At 39.5% G+C, this 14090-nt stretch overlaps 1 protein-coding gene across 6 annotated transcripts in view; it reads right to left on the reverse strand.

Annotated features, from left to right (window-relative positions):
- Window positions 1-14090, reverse strand: part of LOC143296314 (synaptosomal-associated protein 25-like) — a 41321-nt gene that overhangs the window by 8127 nt on the left and 19104 nt on the right. For 4 of the 6 annotated variants that reach the window (XM_076608178.1, XM_076608176.1, XM_076608177.1 and 1 more), the window contains 4 exons: window positions 11127-11175; window positions 7308-7425; window positions 5419-5556; window positions 483-627 (listed from right to left, as the gene is read on the reverse strand). In XM_076608178.1, coding sequence (XP_076464293.1) covers window positions 483-627; window positions 5419-5556; window positions 7308-7425; window positions 11127-11175 — 450 coding nt within the window. Of the gene's footprint in view, window positions 1-482; window positions 628-5418; window positions 5557-7307; window positions 7426-11126; window positions 11176-13384; window positions 13434-14090 lie in introns of all 6 variants that reach the window. The other 2 variants (XM_076608179.1, XM_076608182.1) reach the window with 1 other exon arrangement.

Below are 14090 nucleotides of genomic sequence, written 5' to 3' on the forward strand. Positions count from 1 at the left end.
TTTTTGAAAATTAGTTAACTGAACCACACCACTCTATGCTTACTCCAAGAAAACGCTCTCCCTGAAATTTTATTAATATCTGAAAGAGACGAGGAAAAAAAAAAACACAAAAAAAGACACACACACACACACAGACACAACCTCCAAAGGAGAGTGAGGAAAAACAACCCTGCTCTCTGAACAAAGAGCGGCTGCCAGAACACCTGAAGTGAGCAACGCAGAGCCAGAGCTGACCATAATAAAGCTTTCCACACTGATACCACCCCTACCCTCCCCGCTCACCCCTCGCCCCCATAAAACCACCCCAGGACGAAAAAAAAAAAAAAAAATCACATTCCTGACACACGGTGACACATGCCAAACAACCCCTCACCCACACCCCAACTTCCCCCCCCACACCCCCCAGCCCTACAACCCGACCAAACGGGAAGCACAGCACCGCTCCTCCCTAAACAGCGCCCAAGGGTGTGTGTGTACTTTACCTTCTGGTTGATGCGGTCGATCTGTCGGTTCTGCGAGACGATCTCGTTGCCCATGTCCACAGCCATGTTGCGCAGGTTGCCGATCATGCCGGACACCTCCCCCAGGTTCTGCTCCATCTCGTCCTCCCGGGCATCGTTCATCACCCTGCCAGGAGGGGTGTGAGGGGTACGGGGGGGGGGGAACAAGATGAGAACTTTCTCATAATCAGTTTCAGTTTCTCAAGGAGACGTCACTGCGTTCGGACAAATCCATATGTTAAATCATATCTGCTAAGGCAGATGCCTAACCAGCAGCAAGCATAACCCACGCACTTAGGCCTCGAGTGCAACTGCATGTATATATATACATACATACATACATATATATATATATATATATATATATATATATATATATATATATATATATATACACATACACACACATATACAAATACAAATTATGTATGTATATATATATATATATATATATATATATATATATACATACACATATATATATAATTGTGTATCTATCAGACTGGATTTCTTCAACAGAATTTTGCCAGAGAACAGCACTCGCACCGCCATGGGTTCTTTTTCAGCACGCCAACCAAGTGTGTGCTGCACACGGGACCTCGGTTTCTCATCTCATCCGAATGACTAGATGCTCAGTTTGATTCCCCAGTCAAACGTGGGAGAAAGGAAGGGCGAGAGAGCAGGATTTGAACCCAGACACTCGCGCACCGTACCGGCAGAGGAGCGTCTATAAAGCACTCTGCCACCTTCCTCCCCGAGGTGGGAAGAAAACCAGAAGGGAACTTTACACAGTCAGACGTTATGCCCCTCATAATCAGCTGTGTTGTGCTGTGCTGCAATGTACTGTGTTGTAATAGCACTGTACTGCACTGCACTGAACTGTGTTGTATTCTATTGCACTGCATAGAACAGAATTGAATTGAATTGCATTGTATTACACTTGTACTGAATTGCATTCATTACTTTTGTCAAAATCAGATTTCTGTAGTGAAATTCACCTTCTACAGTGCAACACACCTAATATAACGAACCATATACATAATAATTTTCTCACTTACTTCCCTACCCTCCCCCCACCCCCACCCCCCATAAAAAATAAAAAAAATAAACAAATCATTCTGACACACGTGTACTCCAAACACCCCTGACCCCAACTTTCCCCCCTACAACGACCAAGTGAGACTGCTTCCTTTTCTCCCTACACCAATGTGTTTGTACTTTCCTTTGTTGTGCGTCATCTCTTCTACGAGACGATTCTTGCCAGACAAGCCATTCCGAATGACTAGATGCTCAGTTTGATTCTCCAGTCAAACGTGGGAGAAAGGAAGGGCGAGAGAGCAGGATTTGAACCCAGACACTCACGCACCGTACCGGCAGAGGAGCGTCTATAAAGCACTCTGCCACCTTCCTCCCCGAGGTGGGAAGAAAACCAGAAGGGAACTTTACACAGTCAGACGTTATGCCCCTCATAATCAGCTGTGTTGTGCTGTGCTGCGATGTACTGTGTTGTAATTGCACTGTACTGTACTGCACTGCATTGAATTGTGTTGTATTCTATTGCACTGCATAGAACAGAACTGGAATTGAATTGCATTGTATTACACTTGTACTGAATTGCATTCATTACTTTTTGTCAAAATAGATTTCTGTGTGTGAAATTCACCTTCTACAGTGCAACCACACTCATATATATATATATATATATTTTTTTTTTTTTTTTTTTTTTTTTTTTCCCCCCTTTTCTTCTTTCTGCAAGTGTACTTGTTTTACAATGAAAGTGGATTTTTTTTTTTTTTTTTTTTTTTTTAACAGAAATTTGACAGAGACAACCCTTTTGTTTCCAAGGGTTCATTCATGTGTGCTAAGACTACTAAGAGCATGCTGCACACAGGACCTCGGTTTACTGTCTCATCAGAATAATAAAATAAAAGGCCTGAGAGCAGAACTGAACTTCAACCCCTCTAACAAAAGCCTACATTTCTTCTTTTCCCCTGCAGCACACACAACATTCTGATACCACAAAAAGCAGAGGAGCAAAGCACAGTGTGCACTGTTTTCATACAATTCAATCAACAATTTTCCACAGCTTTCACAGGGGTGTTCTGTGAATAAAACTTGTAAATGGAAACGATACATTTATCTGACATGAAATTCTCTGTGGAACCCATGGCACCATTCATGTCTTCTGACTGTAATGAAACAATTTATCATCTTATTTATCATCTCATCCGAATGACTAGATGCTCAGTTTGATTCCCCAGTCAAACGTGGGAGAAAGGAAGGGCGAGAGAGCAGGATTTGAACCCAGACACTCGCGCACCGTACCGGCAGAGGAGCGTCTATAAAGCACTCTGCCACCTTCCTCCCCGAGGTGGGAAGAAAACCAGAAGGGAACTTTACACAGTCAGACGTTATGCCCCTCATAATCAACCGTGTTGTGCTGTGCTGTGATGTACTGTGTTGTAACCGCACTGTACTGCACTGCATTGAATTGTGTTGTATTCTATTGCACTGCATAGAACAGAACTGGAATTGAATTGCATTGTATTACACTTGTACTGAATTGCATTCATTACTTTTTGTCAAAATAGATTTCTGTGTGAAATTCGCCTTCTACAGTGCAACCCCACTCATATATATATATATATATATATATATATATATATATATATATATATATATATATATATATATTCTTTTTCCCCTTTTCTTCTTTCTGCAAGTGTACTTGTTTTACAATGAAATTGGATTTTTTTTGGATTTTTTTTTTTTTACAGAAATTTGACAGAGACAACCCTTTTGTTTCCAAGGGTTCATTTATGTGTGCTAAGACTACTAAGAGCATGCTGCACACAGGACCTCGGTTTATTGTCTCATCAGAATAATAAAATAAAAGGCCTGAGAGCAGAACTGAACTTCAACCCCTCTAACAAAAGCCTACATTTCTTCTTTTCCCCTGCAGCACACACAACATTCTGATACCACAAAAAGCAGAGGAGCAAAGCACAGTGTGCACTGTTTTCATACAATTCAATCAACAATTTTCCACAGCTTTCACAGGGGTGTTCTGTGAATAAAACTTGTAAATGGAAACGATACATTTATCTGACATGAAATTCTCTGTGGAACCCATGGCACCATTCATGTCTTCTGACTGTAATGAAACAATTTATCATCTATTCCTTTCAGGCATAAAAAAATTCTGTCTGCTGATTTGTCACTGCTATACAGGTAGTTACTTTCATTCACCATTTCTTTATTTGGGTACAGCAAGAAGAAACTGGGGGGCGGGGGGAGGGGGGGGGGGCAAGGGGGGGCAAGTAGGTGTTATTTTTGTTTTGTATTTTTTGATTTTTTTTTCTATCTACTTTCTCTAGGACAACCAAAAATTATCAGGGAATTTCCAACCTTGCACTGCTAGCAACACCCAGGTCCTTTTTCTTCTTCTGCGTTCACTTGTATGCACAGGAGTGGGCTTTTACGTGTATGACCGTTTTTACCCCGCCATGTAGGCAGCCATACTCCGTTTTCGGGGGTGTGCATGCTGGGTATATTCTTGTTTCCATAACCCACCGAACGCTGACATGGATTACAGGATCTTTAACGTGCGTATTTGATCTTCTGCTTGCATATACACACGAAGGGGATTCAGGCACTAGCAGGTCTGCACATATGTTGACCTGGGAGATCGGAAAAATCTCCACCCTTTACCCACAAGGCGCCGTCACCGTGATTCGAACCCGGGACCCTCAGATTGACAGTCCAACGCTTTAACCCCTAGGCTGCCTGCATGACGAGATAACTCGTCATGGCAAGCATGTATGCTTCGCTGCCTGCATGACGAGATAACTCGTCATCGAAATATTCTGACTTTTCCCTGCTTTGCATTCAGTTCGTTGACAAAAATGCTGGTAGCTTCAGCTTGGGGAATCTTTCTGGATTCTATTCATAGCTAGAAACACCATCTGCGTCATAAGGCAGTCCTTTATTTGAACGTTTTGGTTGGGTTACTGGCCGCAGTCTTTGCCTGGCTCCTCTCCTCGCTCGCTCAACAAAATGTCGGACTGACTCCGTGCTCAAGACATGCGCTCGTGGCGAACTAAATCAACCAAGATTACTTTCTTTAGCTAATGCTCAGAAAGAATTGGAGCACAAATTCGAAGGAGAAGACAGTGGTGAACATTTATAGGACGATTTGATAGAAAATAAAGGGAGCAATCAAGAGAGTGGCCAAGATACAACTATCAGTGAGTGATGCAGGCTGTTCAACTCTAGCAGACGAATTTTTAGCAGGGCACCGTATGAGCTATTTTCTTGGCACTCAGCCAACGCGGTCTGATGAAGTGACGGTGTGAGAGGGGTGAAGAGGAGGGGGGTGGAGACTGAGGGGGCGTGGCCTCACATCCATATTATCACTTGCAGAAGTCACAATGCATCTATTTCTTTTCCAGTTTTTTTATACTGTGGTTGTTCTAGTATGATTTTGTGTGTGCAGATATCCATTTGTCCAGAAAATGATATTTTTGTGCAAATTACCAGACTAATGTTTGTAATGAACAAGTTGAAAATGTGACAAAAAACAAAACACTGATTTCAAAACAACAGCATGTCACTTAAAATGCATAAAATGGGAAAACATCATGTGTTTTGTATTCTTTATTCATTTCCCTTTCAGAAAATATATACTTTTATGGGTCTTTCTCCAATAACAAAGAGCACAGAATTTTTTGTAAATTTATACCCGTTTTTTGTGAAAAAACCCTGGCAAATAGATTTCACTTAAATCTTATTTTCCTGGCAGCGAAAGGGTTAACCACTCGGCTATTGCGCCCGCCAACACCCAGGTCCAACCCACGCCAATGTTTCTCTCCAGAAACAGAATCCCCAAAGCTTGACCCGACCCTTGAAAAGCACTCACCGTGTGACATAGCCACCGGTGACCATGCCGCCGTTGGGATCGCCAACCACCACCCGCGGACCGTTGGTGTTGACCTTGCCGTCATCGTTGGACTTCCAGGTTTTGTTGTAGTCGGCTCCCTTCTCAAAGTTTTTGGACCTGCCATGGAAACATAAGACGAGTCATTGATGCTGCTTTGTTCCAAATGCCGGGAAAAAAACAAAAAAAAAAAAAAACAAGAGAGGCAAGGCCTTCAAGACTCACTTGTGATAAATTAAGTCCCCTAGCATTAATTACAGAGTAATTTCCCTTCTTTACTATCTGCACCAAAACGTTTGCAAAATAAATAAAAATTCCATGCTTTGCAAGCAAAAGAAGTTCCTGTTTGAACAAAAAATGATAATAATGACTCCTCTTGTTGTTGTGTCAGAATAAGAGGTCAAAGTGCCAAGTTTAGAAAATACAAAAAATATAAATATAACAGTAAATGCAGTTTGCATATAATTAGGATTCTTTTTTTTCTTCTTTTTTTTTTGTGCCCATCCCAGAGGTGCAATATTGTTTTAAACAAGATGACTGGAAAGAACTGAATTTTTCCTATTTTTATGCCAGGTTTGGTGTCAACTGACAAAGTATTTGCAGAGAAAATGTCAATGTTAAAGTTTACCACGGACACACAGACACACGGACACACACACACACACACAGACAACCGAACACCGGGTTAAAACATAGACTCACTTTGTTTACACAAGTGAGTCAAAAAACACACCAAACATCAGTGTAACTTGTTTCTACTTATCATATTTGACAAGATGCCAAAAGGTTCATTATTTCAATTGTGATACAAAGAACTGACAGTCAACAGCAGTGTGGTCTCTTTTAAAGGCCAGTATCAGTATCAGTAGCTCAAGGAGGCGTCACTGCGTTCAGTCAAATCCATATACGCTACACCACATCTGCCAAGCAGATGCCTGACCAGCAGCGTAACCCAACGTGCTTAGTCAGACATTGAGAAAAATAAATAAATTTAAAAAAAATATATATATATAAAATAATATAAAATAAAATATAAAAAAAAAATAATAATAATAATAATAAAATAAAAATAACATTTTTTAAAATAATAAAATTAAATTGATTTAAAATAATAATAAAATATATATAATTTTTTTTTTTTTTTTTTTTTTTTTAATAATAATATAAATTAAAGGCCAGTGCCTTACCTTGCTGAAAACAGTCAGAGGACTGAAGTTCACTAAGAACCCCACTTTTGAACAACATGATTCAAGAGTGAATGCGAGCATGCAGGCAAGCAGCATGTCAGTTGACTTGGCAGCTAAACAAGATGAAATAAAAAAATTAAAAAAAAGAGGAGCTATATAAGAAGCACATGTCTTCTCAAGATATTCCAAAACAAACTGATAATACTTGCAACTGCATCAGGCTTGAGCCAGTCCCATTAATACTACTACTACTACTACTACTAGTGGAGTGATAGCCTAGAGGTAACGCGTCCGCCTAGGAAGCGAGAAAATCTGAGCGCACTGGTTCGAATCACGGCTCGGCCGCCGATATTTTGTCCCCCTCCACTAGACCTTGAGTGGTGGTCTGGACGCTAGTCATTCGGATGAGACGATAAACTGCGGTCTCGTGTGCAGCATGCACTTAGCGCACGTAAAAGAACCCACGGCAACAAGAGGGTTGTCCCTGGCAAAATTCTATAGAAAAATCCACTTCGATAGGGAAAACAAATGAAACTGCACGCAGGAAAAAATACAAAAAAATGGGTGGCGCTGTATTATAGTGACGCGCAGCCCGAATTTCACACAGAGGAATCTGCTGTGATAAAAAGAAATACAAATACAAATGCAAATACTACTACTACTACTACTAACAATCCTACCGACCGTTTCCAAGGGAGCACGCAGAGTCCACAGCATTTCTCCAGACCCTCCAGGTTCTTCTCCGCGTCTTTCATGTCCTGGTTGATCTGGTCCATCCCCTCTTCGATGCGGTCCAGTTGTTCTGCACCGGGCATGAACACAAACCACTGTGTCAAAACCAACGATTCAAACTTTTTTTTTCTCTCTCTCTCTCTCTCTTGGAAATGAAGGTAAAATCTGACGTGTTCTGCACACATGGCATGAAAACAAACCCCTAGTAAAAACACTACTCTTTTTTTCTTCTTCTAAATGAAGGTAAAAAAAAAAAAAGAAAAAAAAAAGACATGTTCTGCACAAGATATGTTTCCAAACAACAGGTTAAAAACATGATGCAAATGGATTTTTTTTTTTTTTTATTTTTTTTAGAATTAAGAAAGGTGAAACCAGAGGACTCTGTAGTTTAAAAACTTACATAATGACATAAAACAGACCCTTGTAATCATAACATTACCAGGACTGTACGTTTTTAAAACAAACTGAACTTCAATTTAAAAGAAAAACAACAGAATTTAGTTGGGGGTTTTTTGTTTTTTTTTTTTTTTTAAAGAAAGAAAACAAAAAAAGCAGCATTTAAGTTTAAAGAAAATAAATAAATAAACAAGAATTAAGTCATAAAATAAAAGTACTTCATTTCTATACAAAAATAAAAAGGGCTCTAAAATAAAAATGGAGAACCACCATGACCCAGATTTGTATGCAAAAGAATAACGTAAAAAAAAAATTAATAAATAAAATTTCTTTTAAAAAGTGCTCAAATAATTTTGGTGAAAAGTACTTGTGTTGCGAAACACAAAATCAGACTCTTACATACAGGACTCGTTCTCGTCATTTTCAATCTAAAAATGTCCATACACATTGTAAATAAATAAGTAAGTAAATAAATAAATATTAATTACTTTATTTGCCAACATAGAAACAGTCCTAGACTCCCACTGAACTCTGAACTCGATGAGGACGAGGAGGGAGGGAGAGAATAGGAGAAAGATGGGGAAGGGGGTGGGGGAGGGGAGGTGGGTGGAAAGAGAAGGTTGATGGGTCTCCAAAAAAAAAAAAGAAATCTTGTTGTGTCTCCGTGATTACACAATGTGCTCTGTAAAGAGAAGCTTGTTCTGTTAACAGAATACATTACAAAATAGGACACAACAAATTCTGCCATGATTATGAAGAAGCAAATGTCAACTGGAACAAAAGAAGATGACAATGATGATGATGATGATGATGATGATAATGGTGAAGCATCTCCAAACATCCTGGCCTTAGCTATTCATTTACTATCTTTCAGCTTCATTCCTTTTTTGCTTTTCAAATTTCAATCAGAAAAAAACAAAAAAAAAAAAACCCGGACTTTCACACCCATCCAAAACTTCAGCACTTTTTTTTTTTTTCAATTCAAATCTTACATAACTACTGACACGATTCAAAATATGAAATATCATAACTGAGACCAGGCACATACCCATATGAAACTGTCTGGGAAAGACTTGATTCAAAAAATCTTTCACTGCAAAACCATGAAATCTTACCTTCTCCAAATATTTGCTTGTTCAGTGTTGTTTCAAATAATCCAACAAAATCTGAACTACAAATTAGCCCCCAAACCTACATACATTTATGGAACCCGCAAACAAAGAACAGTTAGATTAATGTACAGGAAAAATTCAATGATCATAGAAAATATCTGTAAGTGAAATGCTATCCTAAATGAAACGTTTCATCGTGTAACATAAATGGATTAAAGACATTTCCAAGTATATATCAGCAACAATGACATGCTTCAAATGCTAAGAATGACAATGCATTACTATTGCCAATATGTTTTTGGTTAACACCCATGCAAAGGCATGTACACTAACACACACGTGTGTGTACAGGCATACGCACACCAGACAAAACTGAGGCAAAAATCCCTAAAGAGAAAACAAATGGAATTATGCAAACGCCTGTTTGTTTTTTGCTGTTCTTAACAATCCACACTCTGCTTTGACAGACATGCACTGCAAAACAAAACAATCAGAAATCAAACACACCTCAAGCACATACAGCCACAAGCAACCTAATGATTTTTTTTACATAAAGCTTGTATTCACTTATCAATATTTTTTCTTATCTTGTTGACATTATTTTGATTAAAAAGAAGCCATCTGTTTAATACACTTTGGGGTGTGTGTGTGTGTGTGTGTGTGTGTGTGTGTGTGTGTGCACGCGCGCGCAAGTCTTTGTGTTTGTTAAGTGTGTGTGCGCGCAAAAAAACATGCATATGTTGCGTGCATGCAAATGTGCATGCATACATGCTTGCATGTGTGGGTGTGTGCATGTGTGTGTCTGTGTCAGTGTGAGAAAGCATGCACCTCTTTTGAGCATTACACAGAGGAGATAATGGAGAGAGGGGCGAGAGGTGAGAGAACAGGAGAGAGAGAGAGAGGGAGGGAGGAAGGGAGAGAGAGAGAGGGAGGGAGAGTGACGGACAGAGTGAGAGAGATTGAGAATACTCAATGGTATGATCTACACACAATGAAACATCCCAAAAAACCTGCTTTATGAGGTCAGTCAGAATCAAACAATAAACCTGTGAAAGAATAATGATGACTACTCTATAAATCCTCCACTAATGAAATCACTCAGTCCATTAAAACATAGATGTGCCAGGATATCTTCTTCTTCTTTGTTCGTTCGTGGGCTGCAACTCCCACGTTCACTCGTATGTACACAAGTGGGCTTTTACGTGTATGACCGTTTTTACCTCGCCATGTAGGCAGCCGTACTCCGCTTTCAGGGGAGTGCATGCTGGGTATGTTCTTGCTTCTATAATCCACCGAACGCTGACATGGTTTACAGGATCTTTAACATGCGTATTTGGTTTTCTGCTTGCGTACACACGCAAAGGGGGTTCAGGCACTAGCAGGTCTGCACATATGTTGACCTGGGAGATCGGAAAAATCTCCACCCCTTTACCCACCAGGCGCCGTCACCGAGATTCAAACCTGGGACCCTCAGATTGAGAGTCCAACGCTTTAACCACTCAGCAATTGCGCCCGTCTGCCAGGATATCAAGTGTTGTTTTTGTTTTCTTGTTTTGTTGTTGTTTGTTTGTTCCTTCAAAAAGGAATCACCTTAGTCACACACACAGACACTCACACACACACACACACATACAAACACACACACGGTGAATGTGTACTTGTAGAGCTATATGAATTTCAAACAAGATTACAATGAAATGTCACAACCAACTTATATTAACATTTAGTACGTTTTCACCTGCGAAGAACAATAATTCATATTTTTTGTTAGTGTTGTACCTGAAGCTACAAGTATGAAGCAATCCTGCAATGCTAATCCTATTTATTTAATTCATTTTATTTATTTATTTATTATTCTTCTTTTTTCTTTTTTTTTTCTGAAGGCCTGACTAAGCGTGTTGGGTTATGCTGCTGGTCAGGCATCTGCTTGGCAGATGAGGTGTAGCCTATATGGATTTGACCAAATGCAGAGATGCCTCCTTGAGCTACTGATACCGATACTTATCCTATTTCCACCTGAAGTCCAATGATCCAAAATCAGTATCAAGCTACTTCCACATTTTTTTTTTTTAAGATACAAAAAAAAAAAAAAAAAAAAAAAAAAAAAAAAATGTACAAGTTCAAACACACACACACACACACACACACATTCCCCTTGCCTCATGGTCCTTCACCCATTATTTCTTAAGAAAACGGCAGAAGACAAAAAACACACAGAGAAAAGTTGTACAAGTAACCACCCGCATTGAGGTATTTTACCTACCGCCCTGTTCATCGAGCATGACGATAGTTTTGATCCCAGCATCCTCAGCCTGCAAGGACCACAGCACCCATCATCGTGACACCCCCTCACCACACAGTCAAACAAAAGCAGTGGGAGGGAAACACACACACACACACATAACATACACACACATGTGCGTCTATAACACATCACTCAAACATTTTGCACTAGAACCACATGTCACGTTGTGCTCAAGAAAACCCAAAATTTACACTCTAGTTATGGTGCATGCAACAAATCTCTATTCCACCTACTAAACAACCATCAAGTACATTGAGAGAAGCTTAACTTTACTCATAACTCTAACTACAAATCAAGTGCATTCAGGGAAACCAGGTGTTTGTACACTACAACCACACCAACCAATTTCTAAACTACAATCGTGAAACAGTTCAGAAATAGTGCAGGGGTGACTGCGTAACATTTTGTGAAGCAGCTTCTTTCTTTTCGTACGTTTCATTAAATGATTCTCTGCCTGAGATTATGCCAGGTATATATATAATTATAGGCATACATCATGACAACGATATTGATATTATTGTTCTTGATCATGCCTTCAAAGCAATCTTTGTTTTCTTTTTATTGAAGTTCCCGTTCTTAATATATTATTACTCTGTCACTCAGATGTCACTGCCAGAAAGAACTTGGGGGGTCTTCCTTCCAAGATATGAAGACACAATGAACCAAACATGTAAAAGAAAACAACAATCACAGCAGACCATTAACTTGACATAAATGATACAGAATACAGTCTATATGGAAAAATATCGATGGTGCATGCTCTTTTAACTTGCATCCAATCAAAATGCCCTTTACCTTGCATCCAATCAATCAAACTTACACAACAAAAATGATTCAGTACAACGTCAGTTACCACCACTTGGAGAGGGAGAGCAGGAGGGCGGTGGGACTCAATACCTTGCTCAAAAACACAAAGAGAGTGAGTGACCTGCTCTTCAAAAAAAAAAAAAAAAAAAAAAAAAAAAAAAACTGATGAATTCCGAATGTCCATCTCACACTGTCTGAACAAGCACATTTTCAAAGAAACAACCTGAAAGCTGCACACAGCTGCAAGGACCCTCCTCATTTCAGCTCTGAACAAGAAAAGAGCCGCACCCATCCTCGCAGCGCCAGATGGTCATGAACCCCCCACCCACACAAGACATCCAAGAGTCAACCCCTTGAACAACGCAGCTTTCACTGACCCATGCACAACTTCACCTTCAGGGCTTTTGCCAACAGCTCATTATTAAACTCAAACTCAACAAAGCTGGACACATCAAGCAGTGCACAGGAACATCATGTCCAAAGAAACCAAGACAAAAATGCTGCTCTCTTCAAAACAAAAATCATCTTTCCAGGTTCCCCGAAACAGCAACGGGAGTGTCTTGCAGCTTAACTACACCAGAACTCTTCACATCTAAGGTTATTTGAAAGTTGTGGGGGCAAAAAGGAGAGAAGTGTGAAGCCTTGAAATTGTACTGTTAACAATTTGTGTCCTAAAAATAAAAAAAAGAAATATTGAATGCCCTGATATACTGAAAAACAAAACAAAAAAAATCATCTGTCCTGAAGCCATCCAACGACACAAATTGCACACTAGTAAAACAAAACAATATATTATATATATATATATATATATATATATATATATAAAACAAGGGGGAGTGGGGAAGAAAAAACATATTGCAGAGACCAAATAGAAGCTCTACATCCCCCAGAAAAAAAAAAAAAAACTCAAACAAATCTAACCTTGCATGTATCAGCTACTAAAGTATCATGACTACAACACTTCAGAACACAAAAAAAGTTCTGGACAGAATGAATAATAATAGTAATAATAATAATGGCATTTATATATTTTCTGTCCAGAGACAGAGAAAGAAAGAATGCAACAAAAACCAAAAATGAACTGTGCCACATAAATGGACTGAGCCAAAACATCCACAGGCAACAGATCAGAACAACAACGCTGAAAGAACTAACAAGCACTGGAGAACAACTCTATCACTCTATGTCAAAATGCACATGTGCGTCATTAACATGACCTCTTCATGCATAACTACGCACAGAATCACAACATAAAAGGGATCCACAACAACAACGACAACAAAAACCAGGATAAAAGGGACGTCACCCTGTGGGGAGCCAGTGCAAACGGAAAGGGAGAGCACAACGAAAGCTGCGCCACCCCCTTCACCCCCCCCCCCCCCCCTCCAGGCCCCAGAAAAACTTACCGCCCTGCTCGTCCAACATGACGAGCGTTTTTATGCCCGCCTCCTTGCTCTGATCGCCATCAAAAAAGAAGCATATCAACGTTTTGTTTCCATTCCAACCCACATCAATGTTAAGTTTTCCAACTCAAAACAGTTCCAAAACACTGTCAATGGAAAGTGGAGTGTCTCCGAGTACGAAGAGATAGAGAACGAGAGAGAGAGGAAGAAAGGGAGAATATTCTGAAGGGCAAACTTCAGCCTCAGTCATCAAATGCCCTACAATTTGTGGTCTGTCAAAAATAGCACCCATTCCAATGGACTAACAAAAACAAATCAATTTACTCTTCAACAGCAAACAAGTCCAGTAACTGTTGCTCTATAATGAAATAAAGACACAACAATGTTGATACAGCATCTATAGGGATTCGTATTCCTGCCCCATGTTGATCAAACATCAGAATTCTGCAGTCAGTACTACTTTCATACCACCTATTTTTCATAATTCTTATCTATATCTGTCATAACTGACCTTCTTTTCTAATAAAAACACACACACACATATATATGTCTTTTTTTTCCCCTTCTTTTTTGTGCTATATGTGTATTTATTCAAAGACTAAGAACTACTTATAAGGCACTCTTTTACCTATAGATACATATGTACTTACATTATATGTATACATAGATGTATAGACACACACACACACACACACACACACACATTCTC

Source organism: Babylonia areolata, chromosome 21 (assembly GCF_041734735.1).
Source record: "Babylonia areolata isolate BAREFJ2019XMU chromosome 21, ASM4173473v1, whole genome shotgun sequence".
Classification (NCBI taxonomy): Eukaryota; Metazoa; Mollusca; class Gastropoda; order Neogastropoda; family Buccinidae; genus Babylonia; species Babylonia areolata.